The sequence below is a fragment of the Engystomops pustulosus genome, chromosome 7 (assembly GCF_040894005.1).
Source record: "Engystomops pustulosus chromosome 7, aEngPut4.maternal, whole genome shotgun sequence".
NCBI lineage: Eukaryota > Metazoa > Chordata > Amphibia > Anura > Leptodactylidae > Engystomops > Engystomops pustulosus.
This window is the reverse complement of record NC_092417.1, coordinates 11,123,818-11,145,138: the sequence shown is the minus strand read 5'-3', so window position 1 is coordinate 11,145,138 and position 21,321 is coordinate 11,123,818. Positions and strand designations below refer to the sequence as shown.

The 21,321-nt window shown below is 42.6% G+C and overlaps 2 protein-coding genes across 3 annotated transcripts in view; both read right to left on the bottom strand.

Moving 5' to 3' along the window:
• Nucleotides 1-1,038, bottom strand: part of LOC140069208 (NACHT, LRR and PYD domains-containing protein 12-like) — a 28,170-nt gene extending 27,132 nt beyond the window's left edge. Inside the window, exon 1 of one of the 2 annotated variants that reach the window (XM_072114645.1) lies at nucleotides 954-1,038. The gene's annotated coding sequence lies outside the window, so the exon portion shown is untranslated. Of the gene's footprint in view, nucleotides 1-126; nucleotides 366-953 lie in introns of those variants that run through there. The other variant, XM_072114644.1, reaches the window with a different exon arrangement.
• Nucleotides 1,039-4,494: 3,456 nt separating this feature from the next.
• Nucleotides 4,495-21,019, bottom strand: LOC140069978 (NACHT, LRR and PYD domains-containing protein 12-like). The gene is made up of 12 exons (XM_072116311.1): nucleotides 20,986-21,019; nucleotides 20,751-20,905; nucleotides 17,652-17,829; nucleotides 17,448-17,513; nucleotides 12,997-14,701; nucleotides 11,823-11,909; nucleotides 11,002-11,172; nucleotides 9,930-10,100; nucleotides 9,490-9,663; nucleotides 7,213-7,383; nucleotides 6,079-6,243; nucleotides 4,495-4,528 (listed from the first exon to the last, which is right to left on the bottom strand). Exons 1-12 carry the CDS (start codon nucleotides 21,017-21,019, stop codon nucleotides 4,495-4,497), a joined length of 3,111 nt encoding a protein of 1,036 aa, XP_071972412.1.
• Nucleotides 21,020-21,321: the final 302 nt, after the last annotated feature.

Genomic DNA, 21,321 nt, shown 5'->3' with positions numbered 1-21,321 from the left:
TTTTAGCTCCTGAATTTTTTATGCTGCCACATGTGTTCACCACAAAGGGGCGCACTGAGGCTCTGTCGCCCAGGGGCCTGGTGCATCCCGGAGCCGACCCTGTCTGCTATTGTTTCCAGTACTCACCTCCTCCTTCAGGTCCACACACTGTAAGTGTTCAGGCGGCTCAGCCTCATCTCTGGATGTTTTGTGGTGTCACATGTGCGGCCGCCCTCCCCCCGCTCTCCTGGAGTCCACATTACACCTCTATCACCTCCAGATAAGGAACGGACTCATCCGAAATTTTGGCAGATAGAATTTTCCTATGTGTTCCATCCACCCCCAGACAGATCAATATGGAAGTTACATGAGCCCCTCCCCCCTCCAGAGTCCAATGACCTGCAGATAACTTATTGCCTGTCACAACAAACTAAAAAGTTTAATATGTAACCAAATCTATACGCCCCATCTCCTCCCCCACCGCCTGCCCCGGGGCGGATGTATCTGAGGGAGCCAGAGACAGGACGTGGTTAGATGCATAGAAACCATTGGTGGCTATTTGTATCAGCAGCGTAGTGGGGGGGGGGGAGGGGACAAGGGGGGGGTTATATATTTATGGGGAAGGGGGAACAATAGAGGGGGAATGATACATTTTAGGTGCCAGAATTGGGGAATAGACTACCTTAAAGAATATGGTGGAAAGGGGGCGATAATAAGTGAAGGGTCACATATAGGAGGGTCATAATGTTAGGGGGGCTTACAGGAACATGTATTATAAGGTGAGAGGAGACTATACAATGGGGGGGGTCATATATAGTGATTGCCATATATATTTATAGGCATCACAACTGCATCTGTGTGACCGCTCCCTGAGCCGCATGAAGCATCTAGTGACATCATCATGTGATCCGATGACATCAGAACGGACCTTGTCTAGGTATTTCCTTATACGCTGTTATCCATAATCATCTTACCTTATAGGGGGCACAGTAACGGCCACTCCTCCGGCACGGGGCACCCAGCGCTCCCCTTACACTTGTATCCTGCGGGGCTCAGCTATCATCCCAGTCCGTAGTAATACAAAGTACTACATAGTAATAGATAGTAGTACATAGTACAGATATACAGGGTGACTGTGAGCCGGTTGGTTTGCCAGTGTCGGAGTGTTAGAGCAGATATCCTGTTATACACCCCCCTCCCCCCCCCTTAGTTGTGCGCGGGGTACAGCAGTAACCACAATACAAAGACACATTTCTCCTCTGCAGATCCGGCTGCATCTGTCCTGAGCTCTGGCTGCACTTTACAATGTCTGCGAGTCACTATTGATCATTAACATGCCTGTCAACTATGAGCATGTGGAAATTAGGATGACAGATTTGCATTCCCTAAGCCCGACCACCTTACTCCAACCCTACACACATCTCCTAAGGTACCAGCACAGTATAATAAGCCCTCTGAATGGCCCCAAAACGATATATTGCCCCACATAGTATGATGCCCCCCTTTGGATGGCTTCTACCAGAGGCGTAACTTGAGGGGGTGCAGAGGGTGTGGTTGCACCTGGGCCCAAGAGGTTTAGGGGACCCATAAGGTCTCAATTTCCCATATGAGAAGACTATTACTATAAACCCTACATTATAGTCGGGGGCCCGGCACAGACTTTACACTGGGGCCCATCAGATTCAAGTGACACCACTGGCTTCTACTGTATAATGCCTCCCATTCTATGGCCCTTACAAAGTGAATACTACCTACCTGTGGTCTGCACTTACAATCCCACTTAATGTGCCCAACCAGCTAATAATGCCCCTCATTTTGTACCAACCAATGTAGAGCACCCCGTACACCCAAACTTGAACGCCGAGTCCACTCATCTCTAATGATAACTGAGGTTGTTCTTGCAATCTGCCACCTGAGATGACTATCACGTAGGTAAGTGACTATCACGTAGGTAAGTGACTATCACGTAGGTAAGTGACTATTATGTAGGTAAGTGACTATCACGTAGGTAAGTGTATGCGGTTATTTCAGGATGGTGAAAGAGGAACACACATTTAAAAAAAGGAAAATTTTACTTGCAATTTTCTTCTTTCATATCGTCCAAACAGGAAGAACAGTGCAAGTATATCTGACCTTTGCGGGAGGGTGAGATAGAGAAGAAGACAATGCTCCTCATCTAAAAGCATGAAATTCCCACCTCAGGCGGCAGATTAAGGACCCCTGTTGGGGATGGCAAATCACCAGTAGTCAGTGTTTGGCAAGTCCTCACAAGTCCTGCTGGAGGCATCCGGGAACTGCCTTATATACTTGTCCACTCCCATCAGTCTGATCTCTGTATCTAGTACTTTGCTTGCTGCTTGTTATTCTGTGTTTTGACCTCTGCCTTGTCTACTGACCATTCTTTGCTATACGATTCTGTACCTTTGCCGGCATCTTGGTTTCGACTCCACTTGTCTGTCTGCATCTGTTGTTTGTACCTCAGTGTTGTGTCTCTCCCGTTGTTATCCTGCTTTCCTGGTCTCAGTCCTGTGTTAGTATTCTGTTCCCCAGTGTGAACACTGTTCTATCTCAGTATTCCTGTTACCTATCCGCTCCACCATCCAGCAGCTGCCAGACGAAGTAAGTCTTCCCTGTCATCTTGTAGGGTCACTCAGGGACCGTCAGTTAGGTTCCTGATAGTGGGTTCTCCCTTGTCAGGGCGGTTCATCTGCTTTAGGCAGGGCCTTAGCCCACAGGGATGTCGCAGGGTGAGTTCACCACCACCTACCTAGTCTGACAGCTAGCGCCAAGCCTGGTTGTGGTTGCTGGACAAGTTACTGACAATACGAGGTTACTGACAATAAGTTACCTCATATCCTGCCCCCCACACACTTACACACACATTACAAAATATATGAGGTAAAGTGGCCAACCCCTTTAGTGAATATGTGACTTTTTAACTACAAAAAATTAGCAAAAAGTCACAAACAGCTGTACGTTCTTTCCTGCTCCTGGTAGGCGGAAGCCATGGATTGGTGCCAAAATTTGATGACTTTCTTACAACTTTTTTTTTAATAAGACGCACATCAGGAATCGGGCAAAACCTAAGGAAACACTGCGCAAAACTAGACAAACTTTGAAGGTAGATACATTAGATACAAGAGCCCCCAGTTTGGTAAAATTCACTTGAACACTGGTTTGAGTACATTTTGAATACATTCAATGCTTATAAAACAGCAAACAAGTCCGTTCACCCAGGAGAACCACCACCACCATCCAATAGAGAAGATAAGTCTTCAAAATAGGACTACACTGGTTCCCAGCACTGAAATCTTGTACTAGAAAGGTTTAGAGTATACTAAAAGACTTTTTTATTGAGAATTTCTCTGGTGTCACCTTCATATGGAGTTATGGAGTGCAGAACATGGTCCAGTGGATGAAGCCGAGTGTCTAGAGTGGGCACAGGCCAGGTGAGGAAACATCACGTGAAATGGATACAGTGGGGCAGATTTACTTACCCGGCCCATTCGCGATCCAGCGACGTGTTCTCTGTGCTGGATTCGGCCAGGATTCACTAAGGTAGTTCCTCCGCCTTCCACCAGGTGGCTGCTGCACTGAAGAGCATCGGAACGCACTGGAATACACCGAGCCGGGCTGAGTGAAGTTACCTTAGTGAACTACCTCTGTATTGTGGTTACTGCTGTACAATGTGCAATTTTCGCGACACATTTTTTTTTTTAAAAAATGGGTTGGTTTTTCTGAATCCGTTGGGTTTTCGTTTGGCCACGCCCCCCCCCCCTTCCCGATTTCCGTCGCTTGCATTCTGGCGCCGATGCACCACAATCCGAGCGCGTGCGCCAGAATCCCGGGGCAATTCAGGGGAAATCGCCGCAAATCGGAAGAATTCGGGTAACAAGTCGGGAAAACGCGAATCTGGCCCTGAGTAAATGACCCCAGTATATCATGGTGGCTTCATTCCGTACTTGGCCAACAGCTTGTGGTGTGGTCTTCTCTGCCGAGCTGCAACATTCTCAGTTATTGCAAACTTAGATGAGCTGAACGAGCCCAGGAGGTGGTGGAAGAGTTTTCTTTGTGGTGTTACAGAATGTTCCTCCAGCCAATTGCATAGTTCAACTCTGTCATTCGTGAAGATTCCTGATGTCACATGATGGTCGATGTCACATGATGGTAGATGTCTTTAGCTTTGAACTTTCAGATCCAGCACTCAGAGCACGAGTGTCAACGCCCTTAAAAACTATTTTGTGGACGAGAGAGAACAAAACTAAACACTACCGGAAAATATGACTGGACACAGTTTTGGAGGGAAGGGTCTTCCTTAAAATAGACTTTGGCCTGCCATCCATGTGAGGAACACGGTTTATTTACAGTATATCCATAAATATATGTGTAGGTATGTACAGTATAGGTAGAATTACTTGGGGTCCCGTCATGCATCTACACAAAGCCCAGAAGATCAACCACAATGTAACACAGAAATGTGAGGAGACTCCTCCAATGAAGGAGTCAGATTCTCTATCAAGGTTTCAGTGATACCATCTTGAAGTTCATTCTACAATGAAAAAAATATCTTGGGATTAGAGTTGGGTTTTATCTTCTGGATACACAGCTCCGATACCTAGAACAATTTCATATGGATTACTGACTCGAAGCCGACTATGGACAACAACTATGGACTATTTCAGGTAGGAATTTGGTGGAAGTCAATGATTGTGTCTGATCAACAGAGATGTCATTACTGTGGGGGCCAATGCTGAACTTCAAATGACCCCCCCCCCCCAAAATCATGGTAAAAATTCACCAAAACATGCAAGGTTTCATGGCTCAGTACAGAACTAAAAACAATTTAGACTGTAGACAAAAACTTTCCAGGATGCGCCTGTTTTTCCTGATTAATGAAGAGTTTGTAACTCGGGAAAACATGAACGTCCTGGAGATTACTAGTGGTATACCTGAACAATTTGCCTGGGGACTTTCTGACTGTAGATAACTAAGATCAGGACCTGTCACCACCTCACACATGTGGAGATGGACATAGCATGTTCTAGGGGCTACTACATAAATCCACGGCACTTTAAATTTTCTTTCTAGCTCCCACGGTTGTTGAGATATAAATCCCGGTATCTGACCATTGTAATCCTCTCCAGTGTCAGAGAGGAGGAGTTAGAGCAGAGGAGGAAGGGGCGTGTTATGATAAACTTGTCAGAGAATATCAGCATTACACACACACCCTCAAAGCTCCCACTCTCTGACAATGGAGAAAATTATAATGGTCACATACTGGAACTGCAACCATTGGGGTTAGAAAGAAAATTCAAATGCTCCTGGATCTGTGTAGTAGCCCCTAGAGATTGTATGTGCAACACCCCTCTCAACGTATACGCAGGCTGGTAGTTGCAAATAGCGCCCTCTCCGGGTTAGGAGCTGTTGGAGGTAGCCATGAACCCTCTTGTAAGTTTCTAGCACTGGGTCATTATGGAATAGCAGCTGTAGCCTCTGCCTGGTAAGGCAATAGTTAAATGGATGTAAGATGTTACCCAATGATGTAGCTGTATTGTAAGCTGGAGTGTGATTGGAGAGGAGCTACCACCTGACCAGGGGGAGTATAAAACCCTTGTGCAGGCGGAGCAAATGTTCCAGTCTGCAATGTCTCAGTCTGTAGTCTTCCTAGCAGTCCAGACCTCATGGTCTGAGTGAAGAGAGAGAGTCAGTGTGGAGAACACCTTCAGTGCTGCCACAGAAACCAATCCCAGGGCCAGAGTCAGGAGACTCTAACCCAGAGCTGCAGCTTCCACAGTTTGGACACAGCTCCATCTCCATTATCCCAGCATCTACTACCAGGCTGGTGCCTTATCCTGAGGACCCTCTCCATGACCACTCCGGTTCCAGAATCCGAATCTGCCGCTTGACCGTTTAGTTGTTATGCACAACATTGCCTCCGTCTGATCCCTGGATACTGCTGTCTACCACCACGGGCTTCCTCATCCATTACCCAGGGACATATACTACAGATACTCAGGGGTTGCCCCAGGGAGAACCAGTACATCAGCGTAATAATGCAACATAGTGCCCTACATGTGCTGCTCCAGCTTAGTCATGTACCTGAGCTCCTTCATGCTTGGTGAGGTCTTCATTTGTTCCATAATATGTGTAAATTTACTCTCATCAATACTGTTACGGTTCAGGTCCAGGTATCTCAGGTTCTTGTTTTTCTTCAGAAATACCAGGGATGAGACGTGTTCAGTTATCACCTTGATGTTCTCCAGCCTGAACGTGACATAGAATAGACCAGATAACTTCTAGAAGATATCAACAGATGAGACTGAGACCGGAGGAGGGGAGAGAGGTGGGGAAGGTTTTTATGTTTTACTTAACTTGACCTAACCCCAAATCCATAAACTACAACTCTTTGGTCCTTTAATATGTATTTTCCATTGATTCTGATGTATTTGTACTTTCTCTAGTGCCCATCGTTGCCTAGTAAATCAATGTCATAATTTTCAACTGTCAAATGGGAGGAGCCAAGACAACTTCTCTAGCCCTGGACCACCCATCTGTCAGTAGAGAGCCTTATTAGCATACTGGGTACTGAAACTACCCTGAAATTTTGCCATGAGCCTCTCAAATGGGTGGTCCCAGATGTTTTCGACCCTGCCCATTGGACAGTTTATCCCAGAAAAATGGGTGGTCCCAGATGTTTTCGACCCTGCCCATTTGACAGTTAATCCCAGAAAAATGTGAAATGTATTGCTTGGGGATCAGTAAGGACTAGACTAATAATTGCAGCTACAACAGAAACAATGGAACAAAGTCTAATAAATGATGCAAAGAGCTAAAGCGAAGGTGGTTAAAGGTTCTTAAGTCAAGATATGTACGCGATTCACAGATGGTTTCCATTGTTCCATCAATCGCTATAGACCGCGAGTCCATTTCCATTATTTACGGAAGTAAACGCCGGAACACGAAATCTCGTCAGCTTGCTTCTCACAGCAAAATGATATAGCAGACGCGTTTCGGTTCATCCTCAACCCTTTGTCAGTAGTTGAGGATGAGCCGAAACGCGTCTGCTTCATCATTTTGCTGTGTCATTATCACTAAAGAATAAATCCAGCTGACGAGATTTCGTGTGCCGCAATTTACTTTCTTATGTAGATTTTTGTCTTTTGCCGACCCCCTGAGCACCACTGGGCAGTGACCATCCAATTTTGGTGTCCTGCCAGGGAAACTTATACTCACAGTAATTCCTCTATCCTGCAGGAGGGACTGGACAGCGCTTCCATCAGATCCCCAAAATGAGGACCCCCTAGTGTGTTATACGACAGGTCAAGCTTCCGCAGGGACCGATTCTTCCCTATCGCCATTGCCAGTTGAGGGCTAGTGATGTCTGTCAGGCCTGTATCTCGCAGACTGCAGGAAACACAAATATATACATACCATATATACTCGAGTATAAGCCTAGTTTTTCAACACAAAAAAATGTGCTGAAAACCCAAACTCGGCTTATACTCGAGTAAAAATATATAGGTTTTACCAGTTTTTTGTGGTAAAATTAGGGGCCTCAGCTTATACTTGGGTCGGCTTATACTCGGGTATATACGGTATATCTTAATATTGCTTTAATGCTTAAAGGGAACCTGTCAGAAGGCGTGACCATATAGACTGCAGTCATTGTTACATATGGTCCCTGGAGAGATGTGTAATTATATGCATGTGATAGTAGCAGGACTGCGATATATAGTTTTATATTACAGGATTGAAGTTTCTCTAGGTGCACGGGGGAAGTGTGTCCTTACACTGCTGTGCTCTTTGCTCTCTGCAGTTAGTGTTAGGCATTGTCCCTGGAGATCTGTGCAATCATATCTTTGTGTATGTTGTTAGTAACTGAAGAACTGTAAAATATAGATTAATATTCTAGGATTGTAGCTTAACCAAATGCACCGGGGGCGGTGTCCTCACACTGCTGTGCTCTCTGCAGCCATTGTTAGACATTTTCCCTGGAGAGATGTATAATCATACCATTCTATGTATGTAATTAAGTAGCAGCAGAACTGTGAAATATGGATTTATATTCCAGGATTGCAGCTTCTCCAAATGCACTGGGTCCATGTCCTCACACTGCTGTGCTCTCTGTATTCAGTGTTATGAAAAGTCCCTGGAGAGATGTGCATAGCTCCCAACTGTCCCGATTTTGACGGGACTTTCCCGTTTTTCTTACCTCTGCCCCGCGTCACGGGCAGCTATGAGATTGTCACGGATTTTCCCCCCAGGTCCCGCTGTGTCCCGGCGCTGTGTCCGCATAGTAAATACTTTGAAAGCCTGAACTCACAGTACAGAATGGCTTCTACAGACATCGGGAGGGAATCCTTTTCAGAGAAGTGTCGGGCTTAGCGGAGAGCAGGGACCACGTCATCAGCTCAGATCAGCATCTGTCCATATATGGTCACTGCATCTCCTAGGCTTCCCCAGAGCAGACATCGGGCAGGGAATCCTTTTCAGAGAAGTGTCGGCTTAGCGGAGAGAGCAGGGACCACGTCATCAGGTCAGATCACCATCTGTCCATATATGGTCTCCAGGGCTTCCCCAGACACAAGCTCTTTATATAATTAAATTAAATAAAGTTTTGCCCAGGCTGAGAATCGAACCTGGGACCCTCTGCACTGTAGACAGGAGCCTTAACTAACTGAGCTATAAGCCCAGTGATACAGAGCTGAGGATTTCTGGTAACTAAGAAGTGTTATCTGCCAATGTTACACTGTGACACAGACTAATGCACTGATATATACAGAGGGATCTTCTCAGAGATTATTATTGTAATTATTGAGACTATTATTATTATTATTATACATTTTATTATTTTTATTATTATGGAGATGATTATTAATAATAGTAAAAATAATAATCATCTCAATAATAATAATAATAATAATAATAATAATAATAATAATAATAATAATCTCCATAATAATAATAATAATCTCCATAATTACAATAATCTCTGAGAAGATCCCTCCCTATATACCAAGGCATTAAATCTGTGTCACAGTGTAACAGTAGTCATAGTTCTTAGTTACCGAAATTCTACACCTAGATAATCACTGAGGTTATAGCTCAGTTGGTTGGGGCACTGTGATATTATTATACATGGACACTGCAGGTTCTGGGTTCAAATCCCTATGAGGATAATTTTTTTTTTTTTAGATGATTTTTATTATTATAATATGGCTAAAATTTGGGCGTGGCCAGGGAGTGATTGGGGGTGTGGCTTAGGGGGATCGCTACGCGTGCCGCCATTTTGTCCCTCTTTCCCTTTCACAAATGTTGGGAGGTATGGATGTGTAATCAGACCTTTGTGTATGTTGTCGATAGCAGCAAGACTATGAAATATAGATTTATATTCCAGGACTGTCGCTTCTCCAAGTGCCCTGGAAAGGGGGGGGGGGGGGGGGGTCCTAACACTGCTGTGCTCTGTGCTGTATATTACTTTAATAAATATTTAAGAAACGTTATACTCACATCAACTCCTCTATCCTGAAGGACGGCCTGGAGAGAGCGTCCAGTAACTCAGTGAAGAGAGGTCCGACCAGTTTACTTCCACACAAGTTCAGTTTCCGTAGTGATTGATTATTAGATATAGTAGATCCTAGTTGGATACTCGACTGATCGATCTTTCTGCCGTCGCAGCTCAATCTGGTTTGAAGACGAACACAAAGTCACCCCAGATACCTACAGGTAAGTGTGATCCATCCTGGGGCTATGTGTATATGGTCAAGATGAACTTACTGTATCCCTTTAACTGTGAAGAACTAACTCTCACAAAGAAAGTCAGGGGGGTGTGGCCATGAAACGGGAGACCGGTGCTAGGACCTGGTCATCCAATGGGAGCCCTGTGTACAGAACCAGTGGCCCAACATAAGCGTCACCTCCCCACATAACAAGTGAGACAATATACTCACATCAACTCTTCTAACTTGCATGTTGGACTAGACAAAGCTTCCAGCAAGTCTCTAAACCGGGACCCCTCTAGCCGATTGTCAGAGAGATCGAGGGTCCTCAGGGAGGGGCTTTTTCTTATAGGAGAGGCCAACTGGGCGCAGGAGCTGTCTGTCAGGTCACAATGAATCAAACTAGGAAAAAAAAAATGCAAGATGCCTTCACAAGGCTAATGTTACATGTTATACCCCTCCTGACCACCTGGTGTGCTGTTCAGGAATGGAGTATAGCTCTGTGCTGTACAGTTACTTTCTATTGTTTTGTGTTATCCTATAAATAAAGCCGTGTTCATATTCCTAATTGGGGAACTTTAATTGACATTTGGGACGTACTAGAAGTAAAAAGGAGGAGCTATACACATCCCACACACCGCTCATTATAAAGATATGGGGGATGCTGTACCTCAGGTAAATCATTATTGAGACAGGGGTATCATAACAGGCGGCTGGGGGAAACAGGACAATAGGAGGGCTGCCGGCAAGGCAAAAAAGAGGGCAACATAAGAGAGGGGCTGACAGAGAAGGGGCATTATAAGAGACGGGGCTGATGGGAACAGGCAATTAAAAGAAGGGGCTGGAGAAAATGGGACATTATGATAGAGGGGCTGCACTAAAAGGGGCAATATAAGAGAGAGGGCTGATGGAAACAGGGTATTATGGAGGGGGGGCTGATGGAACGGGGGTATCAAAAGAGAGGGCTGGAGGAAACGGGACATTGTAATAGTGGGGCCGCCCGAAAGTGGGCATTGAAAGGAAGCAGCAGCAGAAATGGGGGCAATATAAGATGGAGGTTGATGGAAAGGGGTTGGGTGAGGTAGTTTACTATTATTTTTTAATAACCGTTGGGTATCCCCCTCTGGTTATTCGATGAAACAAAAAGGGTCATGCAGCCGGTCCCTGGTTACAAAAAGTTAGGGGACGACTGTTGTAGAGCGGTATCTGTATTTACGTAATATTTTACCATAACCTATGTTGACTTATTACCTCATGAATTAGATGCAACCCCCTAGGATACATGGAGACCTTCTACACTCACAGTAATTCCTCGATCCTACAAGTCGGACTGAATAGAGCTTCCATCAAGTCATTGAACTGAGGTCCTGACAGGTTGTTGTAGGACAGGTCAAGCTTCTTCAATGACTGGTTTCGAGCTATGGCAGACGCCAGCTGGGGACAGCAGACGTGGGTCAGACTGTTACTGCTCAAACTGTGATAAAGAAGACAAAACATAAGTATTAACCCAATGTATATATACAGTATATATATATATATACCCTCTATAACTACTGTGAGAGGCACAGTACAACACCCAATACCAGTTCAGAAATGACCTTATGACAACAATGGGGCTCATTTACTAAGGGTGCGTCGGACGCATTTCCATCGGGTTTTCCAAATTTTCCATCGGATTTTCCAAATCCGGGCAATTTTCCCGGAATTGCCCCAGGATTTTGGTGCACGTGATGGGATTTTGGTGCATCGGCGCCGGCTTGCACGCAACACAAATTGGGGGCCGGGGCGTCGGACAACCTGACGGATTTGGACTACACGTGGGATTTAAAATTTAGAATTGTGTCGCAAGTGCACTTACATGCAACGGGAAGAAGAAGGTGAATTCTGGTGGACCGCGTCGTGGAAGCGACGGATGCAGGAACTCTGGTGCACGAGCTACGTGAATCGTGCCGGACTTCTTCCTCGTCGGACAGTCCGGATCGGGGATCGCGTCAGGACCAGGTAAGTAAATTTGCCCCATTATCTTATCATCCGTCCCACCATCTCCATCCCCACATGACTATTTCCATTATGGCCATTATTCTCTTCAGAAAGTTATCTTACAGGAGGTGAGTAACAACTTACCACAGTTTCTGAATCTTACAGTTTGGTTTATTCAATGCCGAATATATGCATTTTATATCTCCATCCTTAAGACCGTTGTTACGGAGGCTACAAAAAAGTAGAGGAAAGTGTGAATAAAGTCATCTATAGATGGGTTTCTTGTTAAAAAGATTGAGAAAAAACCGATGGAAACACATCACAGTACAGCAGCCGGTGAAGCGACTTTAGTGCAAGACATTTCTATGACTTGGGTAAGGAGGAAGAGCAAATACACTTTATATTTTCATAATATAAATTTATATTATGATACAGGGTTTTCCAGGAAAGTAACTTATTCCCAATCCACAGGATAAGCAACAGATTGATGGGGGTCCGACCTTTGGGATACCATTACCCATTGATAGGGAGAAGTGTGTAAGCAAAAAGAATTGGGGAAAGAAGAACCTACATCGAAACTTCACTTCAATAAGGATATAGGTTGGATATAGGTTGGACTTGATGGATTTGCGTCTCCTTCCAGCCTTATATACTATGATACTATGATACTATGATACCATCCAGTAGGCCAATGGAAGGGAACGGAGGGTCAAGCTTGGATAGCTGGGTGGGAGTTAGAAGAATCTGAGACTGAAATTCCCAGTGGATAGACCCTGAGCAATTGTCCCACAGGATACACAAATTACCTCCATAACACAACCTCTTTAAGAGGAATCTGTCACTTCTGAACGAACACCAAAAATCCCAAACAGGACCTTCAAACAGTGTGCTTGTATCATGAACCGTTTCAGCATTTCTCTAAAAAAAATCACTTTTATTCATGCTCTCTCATCCCTAACATAAAGTCAAGGAGGTTGGGGAACTGATCCTTCAGCCTCCTCATAACCACTTGGACTTCTCTCCCTGCCCTCCGAAGGCGACGTCACTGTCTTCCCAGTACTCTCAGCCCTTTACGTTGGAAGTCGGTTAGAAGATCTAAAAACACAGTTTGGACACTTTGAATTTACTGAAAAGGGAACTTTTTAGGGTTTTGGTGGAATATCCAAGGTGACAGAATAACTTTAAGGTCAGGTGTAGAGCACTAAGATCACTGCAGACTAGACTTGATCATGAGCACTGATTTACTTCTCATCCTTACCCAAGCTGAAAGTCTTCTAATGATAACATGGATAGAGATGATTGGAGAGAATCTTTTTACCTGAGGTCTTTTACAGTATGTAGGACTTGGGAAAGTTTTTCTAATCCCTCACTATGAATATGACATGATTCTAGATTAAGCTTTTCCGTCTCTATGCAGGAGTCCAGAATAAATGGAAAAATGCTACAGTCTAAAGGCGTCAATGGGACATAAGAAAAATCAAAACATTTGGATGATCCCAAAGATTGCAACACAAGATCCTTATTTCGGGTCTCAAAAAGACAGACAAATGCGCTCAGGAGCTTCCTGTCATCATCTTTATACTCATCCCCCTTCCATGTTTCATGGATGGTCTTCAACAACCACTCAATGACCATCTTTGAGGTTTTAGTGGACATTGCCCCTAAATATTTCTTGAAGATGGATCCAGTGGATATATCCGATAGGCCGCATAGAAACCGAAGAAATATTTCACCACGATTGTCGTCATAGCATTGGCAATCCTTAAGAGACTTCTCAAGTTTCTCTTTGTTGAAGTCCAGGTAGTGAACCAAGGCAGCAAAGAACTCCTGGACAGTGAGATGAAGGAAAGAAAAAGTCACACTTGGGGGTTCTTCAATTTCGTTTAAAAAACTTGATAGTAGTTGAGAAGAAGCATCCACATTGAAAGATCCTAGATCACGATCATCAAATATAATCCTGTGATTCCTGACCCCATGTTCTGCCATCCATCCGATGGACTGCAGGAGCTTCTGGGCGCCACTTTTCTCCAGGCTGTGATTGGACAGGATGTTGGCGACAAATATGGCAAAGAGCTGGGTCACGGTTCTGGGTAATAATGAGACCTGCTGGTCACTACTTGTTGTCTGGAAGCTCCTGGATAATACTGTACAGATGATCCAGCAGTAGGACGGGAGGTAACAGAACGTGTACAATGTGTCATTCTGCTTCACATAGTTAAAAACTTCATCAGAAATGTCCTTATTTTTGAAAAAATTGTCGAAATATTCTTTCCTTTCGCTTGAAAAGAAGCCCATGATTTCGAATACTCTTTGGAAAACCCCTGTGCCTATGGAGGCCAGTTGGGTTGGACGACTGGTCATTAACACATAGCAGCCCGGGAGAAGTGACTGCTTAACCAAACTGACCACAACCACGCCGACACTGTCCACCTGCTTCGTGTTGTTCAAGAGTTTACTTGGCCAGAAATCCATTTCGTGAACAGCCTCATCTAAGCCGTCAAATATAAAAAGTAATTGCTCTGGATTTTGTAAGATGGTGCCAAGAAGCTTCCTTAGATATGGGTATTCCTGAAGAATCATCATCTCCAAACTGACCTTCTCCAGTTGATTAAGAATCCGGAACTTGAAGAAGAAAATAAAAGCAAATCTCTGATAAAGTTTCCCATTCACCCAGTCGTAGACAAACTTTTGCATGAGGGTGGTCTTCCCCACACCCGGGACTCCTCTCACCATCACTGTGTGGGGTACACTCCCTATTTGGTGACACCATCGGAACAACTTGTTGGGGAGAACACGTTCCACATCGGTTCTTTTCTCGTACATGTACTTCTCATGTTTAATCCCAGCTTTTATCAGCTCATTTTCGGTTTGTAACTTTTTTTTGTTTTTAGAGACCACCATGATGTTTACAAAGCGCTCAGCAATGTCGAAGGTTTGTTTTTCGAGGATGGATCCTGGTGGCTGGTTTTCTACCAAATGCCGATTTTTTTTCCATAGATGGGTTTTATGGAGCTTCTGGGTGTCTGAAACGATGGAGAAAAGCATTTACGTGTCAGGCAATAGAATGACATCATGATATAATATCCTGCCAGGTGGTTACACTATTACACTAGTCCCAGGTGGTGGATAACAGGTTTGGCCAGGACTTGCTATTGAAGGCTTCTTCTTGTATAGGGCTGACACGTGGTCACACACCGATACAGGTGCATGAAGAGGTTATGAGTTGGCTCTAAGTGCCACACGTGCCATAGGTTCGTCACCACTGGTCTATAGGATACTCTCACCACAAAGGGGTAGAAGAAATGAAATGATTATGCCTAACCATAATAACAATAATAAATATAAATAAAGGAATTATTATTATTAACCATCGTATATACGGAGATCAACTAGGATAACTCCAAGGACACCTGGTGGTAAAAAATGTGTAGTGTTAACCCAATAAATACTAGTTTTCTCTGCCCAATAAAATATATTGGGGCAGATTTACTTACCCGGTCCATTCTCAATCCAGTGGTGCGTTCTCTGTCGAGGATTCGGTTGTTCCGGCGATTCATAAGGTACTGTGCCCGATGTCCACCAGGTGTCGCTGCTGCACTGAGGTCTGCTGGAGTTCACCATGTTATCCTGGGGGCAGGTAAGCGCGTGTCAAGCGACACATTTTTTTTTTTATATACAGTGGTTTTTCCGAATCTGTCGGGTTTCCGTCGCATGCGTGCCGGTGCTGATGCGCCACAATCCATTTGCGTGCGCCAAAAACCCGCTGCAAATCAGTAATGTTCGGGATGCTTATAAATGATAAATGACTAATGATTTATCTTTATTTTTCTTCCTGCTTCAAGGTCCCCCTGAAGTCCTGGGGGCTGGGATTCAAATTCAAACCGTTGTCTGCTCCACCTTCTTTAGCGGTGCCCACACACTGAACCCCCCTCCATGTGACATCACGGATGGGCGGCCACTAGGAACCATGGGAGGGACGCCTGATACCTGGCTGCAGGTGTGTAACCTCTTATTACCACAATCAATAGTGACCGCAGCATGCACTTCCAGCACTTCCAACAACGTGACAAAAGAAAAACGGTCAAAAAATCAAAAGTACAATATTTGATATTTGTAAGAAGTGCAGAAAAAATGTAAGAATTTTTTATCGACACATTTGAGTAATTTATTCTATGAAAAAAAATATTCTAAAAAATAAAAAGAAATAACTTAAATAACATAACATAAAGTAATATTTAATTAATTGATACCAATAGAAAGTACAATTGGCCGTCCAAAAAAATCAGCCTGCACTAAACTTTCTCAATAGAAAAATTGAAAAAAATGATGGTCCTACATTGGGTATAACATAAACTGTGTGGGGTACACTCCCTATTTGGTGACACCATCTGAATAACTTGTTGGGGAGAACACGTTCCACATCGGTTCTTTTCTTGTACATGTACTTCTCATGTTTAATCCCAGCTAAAAATACAATTTTTATTGCGCCAAAATAGTAAAAACTATATAATCTATTCTAGCTGTAGGCCGGGGGGCATCAGCCATAAGGTGCATTGAGCATCTTGCCTCAGGCAGCAACCACTTGCAACAAGATGAGGGGGGGCAGCATCAGAGGCATCTGCTACAAAGCAGGAGCTACCACTTAGAAATGGTGTCTCTAGGTGTGAGACACTGCATGGAGAACCCACTTAATAAAAACTAAATCTAATACAATAGTACTTGATGGGAGAAAGAGGGCCCCCTACTATAGCCCAGTAGCAGAGAGTTTATGTTGACCCCGGCTGTAGGCATACTGAATGAAAATGAGTTAGAGTGTCAACATTTTTCTATCTGGACTAGAAAGAGTTAACAAATCTTAACTGCCTTTATATGTCCCCAAATCCTACCATCGAAAAAAAATACAACTCGTCACATAAAAAACAAGTCCTCCCATAGATATCTCAACAACAAACATTCACCTTCATAGTTAGAAATTTTTCTCTTGCTTCCCAAGGAATAATTAGGCTCTTTGCTGTGTAGTGGGGGGGGGGGGGGGGTGTGCAAGAATAAAGGAAAGCCCTAAGGGTCATATTGGATGTCGAAACTAACAACATGGATTTCATGAGATGAGTGTGCGCTGAAGAAAAATTCCAATTCCAACATGTATGATGGAGTCATCCTCTCTGTGGAACGCGTCTCAGGAGGTGCTGATTGTGTCCTTGTGTCTACACTGTAGTGTGAACATTGGTTTAGGTTTGCTAAACAGTTTGGATTGACTAGCACTTCATCTGTCTCTTCCCTGCAGACTAACCCTCTACTCAGATCCCTTCCTTGCTCTCTCGATTTTCTGGATTTCCCAATCACTAATGAGGCCAGGGCTCTGGTATCACCTGCCCACCCTTGTTAGGATGTTGGGTATAGAAATTCTTAGTTAGCTCCATACTACTCTGGTGACTCTGATCTCTGTCTCCTGGTAACCTGACCACAGCCTCATGTTCAGACCTTGTGATTTTGTACATCATTTGCCTTTTTGTTGTGACATGTCCCTAATGACTATTCTGTTTGCACTTGTCTAATCTTCATCTCCATGTTTTACACTTTGGCAAAGGAAGGGATTGTCAACCAGTTGTTCCTTACCATTAGGATATGCAAGGCAATCAAGTAGTGGCCTAAGAATTGGGGTTCACTGTCTACTTTCCTCGTCTTTTCCCAGAGCGTCGGTTTCACTGTGTCACAATTAGTGGAATGACACTTATAACAAACGTTTCAGTTGTAAACTGTAGTATTTACCTTTCACCTCAGTGGTCAAACATGGACCTTCTTTGTCCAGTAGGATCTGTTCTGTGAGGGTGTCACCTACACAAGGAGGTAAGTTCAGGGGTGGAGACATATTATTGCTATTAGTAAACATGTTCTGTTCTGATACCAATATTGGCCAGAAAAGCTGAAATTCTTCCATTAAAAGTACAATACATAATAAAACATAATAATTACCGGCATGAACGATTTCTTCCAGTATTGTTATTATATTGGGATTTGAGCGCCCGGTCTCTACAGAGAAGAGGCTTTCCCAGAATGTCATCACAGCACTCCTCCCCGCACACAGAATGTCACCTACCAACTTCTCAGCATATGAGGAGGAGCCAACGTTCTCCTTCAGTTCTAAATAAGACTAAAATAATGAAAATACATAAAATAGTATCAGATTTATACTTGTACATAGGGGGCAGTATTATAGTAGTTATATTCCTGTACATAGGGGGCAGTATTATAGTAGTTATATTCCTGTACATAGGGGGCAGTATTATAGTAGTTATATTCCTGTACATAGGGGGCAGTATTATAGTAGTTATATTCCTGTACATAGGGGGCAGTATTATAGTAGTTATATCCCTGTACATAGGGGGCAGTATTATAGTAGTTATATTCTTGTACATAGGGGTAGTATTATAGTAGTTATATTCTTGTACATAGGGGGCAGTATTATAGTAGTTATATTCTTGTACATAGGGGGCAGTATTATAGTAGTTATATTCCTGTACATAGGGGGCAGTATTATAGTAGTTAGATTCCTGTACATAGGGGGCAGTATTATAGTAGTTATATTCTTGTACATAGGGGGCAGTATTATAGTAGTTATATATCTGTACATAGGGGGCAGTATTATAGTAGTTATATTCTTGTACATAGGGGGCAGTATTATAGTAGTTATATATCTGTACATAGGGGGCAGTATTATAGTAGTTATATTCCTGTACATAGGAGGCAGTATTATAGTAGTTATATTCTTGTACATAGGGGGCAGTATTATAGTAGCTATATTCTTGTACATAGGGGGCAGTATTATAGTAGTTATATTCCTGTAAATAGGGGGCAGTATTATAGTAGCTATATTCTTGTACATAGGGGGCAGTATTATAGTAGTTATATTCTTGTACATAGAGGGCAGTATTATAGAAGTTATATTCCTGTACATAGGGGGTAGTATTATAGTAGTTATATTCCTGTACATAGGGGGCAGTATTATAGTAGTTATATTCCTGTACATAGGAGGCAGTATTATAGTAGTTATATTCTTGTACATAGGGGCAGTATTATAGTAGTTATATTCTTGTACATAGGGGACAGTATTATAGTAGTTATATTCTTGTACATAGAGGGCAGTATTATAGTAGTTATATTCTTGTACATAGGGGGCAGCATTATAGTAGTTATATTCCTGTACATAGGAGGCAGTATTATAGTAGTTATATTCCTGTACATAGGGGCAGTATTATAGTAGTTATATTCTTGTACATAGGGGGCAGTATTATAGTAGTTATATTACTGTACATAGGAGGCAGTATTATAGTAGTTATATTCCTGTACATAGGGGGCAGTATTATAGTAGTTATATTCTTGTACATAGGGGGCAGTATTATAGTAGTTATATTCCTGTACATAGGGGGCAGTATTATAGTAGTTATATTCTTGTACATAGGGGGCAGTATTATAGTAGTTATATTCTTGTACATAGGGGGCAGTATTATAGTAGTTATATTCTTGTACATAGGGGGCAGTATTATAGTTGTTATATACTTGTACATAGGGGGCAGTATTATAGTAGTTATATTCTTGTACATAGGGGGCAGTATTATAGTAGTTATATTCCTGTACATAGGGGGCAGTATTATAGTAGTTATATTCTTGTACATAGGGGGCAGTATTATAGTAGTTATATTCCTGTACATAGGGGGCAGTATTATAGTAGTTATATTCCTGTACATAGGGGGCAGTATTATAGTAGTTATATTCCTGTACATAGGGGGCAGTATTATAGTAGTTATATTCTTGTACATAGGGGGCAGTATTATAGTAGTTATATTCCTGTACATAGGGGGCAGTATTATAGTAGTTATATTCTTGTACATAGAGGGCAGTATTATAGTAGTTATATTCTTGTACATAGGGGGCAGCATTATAGTAGTTATATTCCTGTACATAGGAGGCAGTATTATAGTAGTTATATTCCTGTACATAGGGGCAGTATTATAGTAGTTATATTCTTGTACATAGGGGGCAGTATTATAGTAGTTATATTACTGTACATAGGAGGCAGTATTATAGTAGTTATATTCCTGTACATAGGGGGCAGTATTATAGTAGTTATATTCTTGTACATAGGGGGCAGTATTATAGTAGTTATATTCCTGTACATAGGGGGCAGTATTATAGTAGTTATATTCTTGTACATAGGGGGCAGTATTATAGTAGTTATATTCTTGTACATAGGGGGCAGTATTATAGTAGTTATATTCTTGTACATAGGGGGCAGTATTATAGTTGTTATATACTTGTACATAGGGGGCAGTATTATAGTAGTTATATTCTTGTACATAGGGGGCAGTATTATAGTAGTTATATTCCTGTACATCGGGGGCAGTATTATAGTAGTTATATTCTTGTACATAGGGGGCAGTATTATAGTAGTTATATTCCTGTACATAGGGGGCAGTATTATAGTAGTTATATTCCTGTACATAGGGGGCAGTATTATAGTAGTTATATTCCTGTACATAGGGGGCAGTATTATAGTAGTTATATTCTTGTACATAGGGGGCAGTATTATAGTAGTTATATTCCTGTACATAGGGGGCAGTATTATAGTAGTTATATTCTTGTACATAGGGGGCAGTATTATAGTAGTTATATTCTTGTACATAGGGGGCAGTATTATAGTAGTTATATTCTTGTCCATAGGGGGCAGTATTATAGTAGTTATATTCTTGTTCATAGGGGGCAGTATTATAGTAGTTATATTCTTGTACATAGGGGGCAGTATTATAGTAGTTATATTCTTGTCCATAGGGGGCAGTATTATAGTAGTTATATTCTTGTACATAGGGGACAGTATTATAGTAGTTATATTCTTGTACATAGGGGGCAGTATTATAGTAGTTATATTCTTGTACATAGGGGCAGTATTATAGTAGTTATATTCTTGTACATAGGGGCCAGTATTATAGTCGTTCTATTCCATACTGTATTGTACTTTGCTTTATACTAATAATCAGGATATGGTGCAGTCAGTGAATAACTATGAATGTTTCTTACCTTTGTATCTATAGTCTCCTGCAGTCTGGAGAGAAGATTATGAGGGCCCATGGACTCCACAATGAGGGTTAAATCCTTTCTGAAATATTTGTATATCCTCCTCACCTTGTAGTCTTCATAGTTGGAAAGTTTTTGTAGGACATTCTGGACGTCCCCTGTGGAATGGAGGTGTCAGTATGACAATCGTTAGGTGATGTGGGGACACTCTGTACATACACATAGAACATACACTGACCGTCTCGTATCACGCGCTCCGATCCGGGATCCATCTTTACTCCTTCATGACTAGTAGTAGAATGATCGTGGTTATCACTAGATTACATCAGTCATAAAGTTTATGCTATACTTTCCTTCCACAATAAGTAACAGCACTTGGGGCGGTATTTTCTTATATCACATGTATCACCAGTAATACACCCCCCATCATTATAGGAGCCCTAATAATCTACGACTTGTCTCTATCCAAGTCTTCCACGTGTATCGGGAAAGACAAAGAGCGCAGTCTCTTTGTATCCTTTCCTTATACTCATAGTATCATCTCATCCACATGTTGTCCGGCTTCTATATAATG

Bases quoted from the DNA above. Each gene is read 5' to 3' on its own strand.
- LOC140069978 (XM_072116311.1), bottom strand. From the start codon at position 21,019: ATGGATCCCGGATCGGAGCGCGTGATACGAGACG. The intron at 17,514-17,651 runs GTAATTATTATG...CTCCTTGTGTAG, and splicing joins GGAAGAAATCGTTCATGCCG to GTGACACCCTCACAGAACAG. The intron at 11,910-12,996 runs GTAAAAAGATTC...ACTTTTTTGTAG, and splicing joins CATACTGTAAAAGACCTCAG to CCTCCGTAACAACGGTCTTA.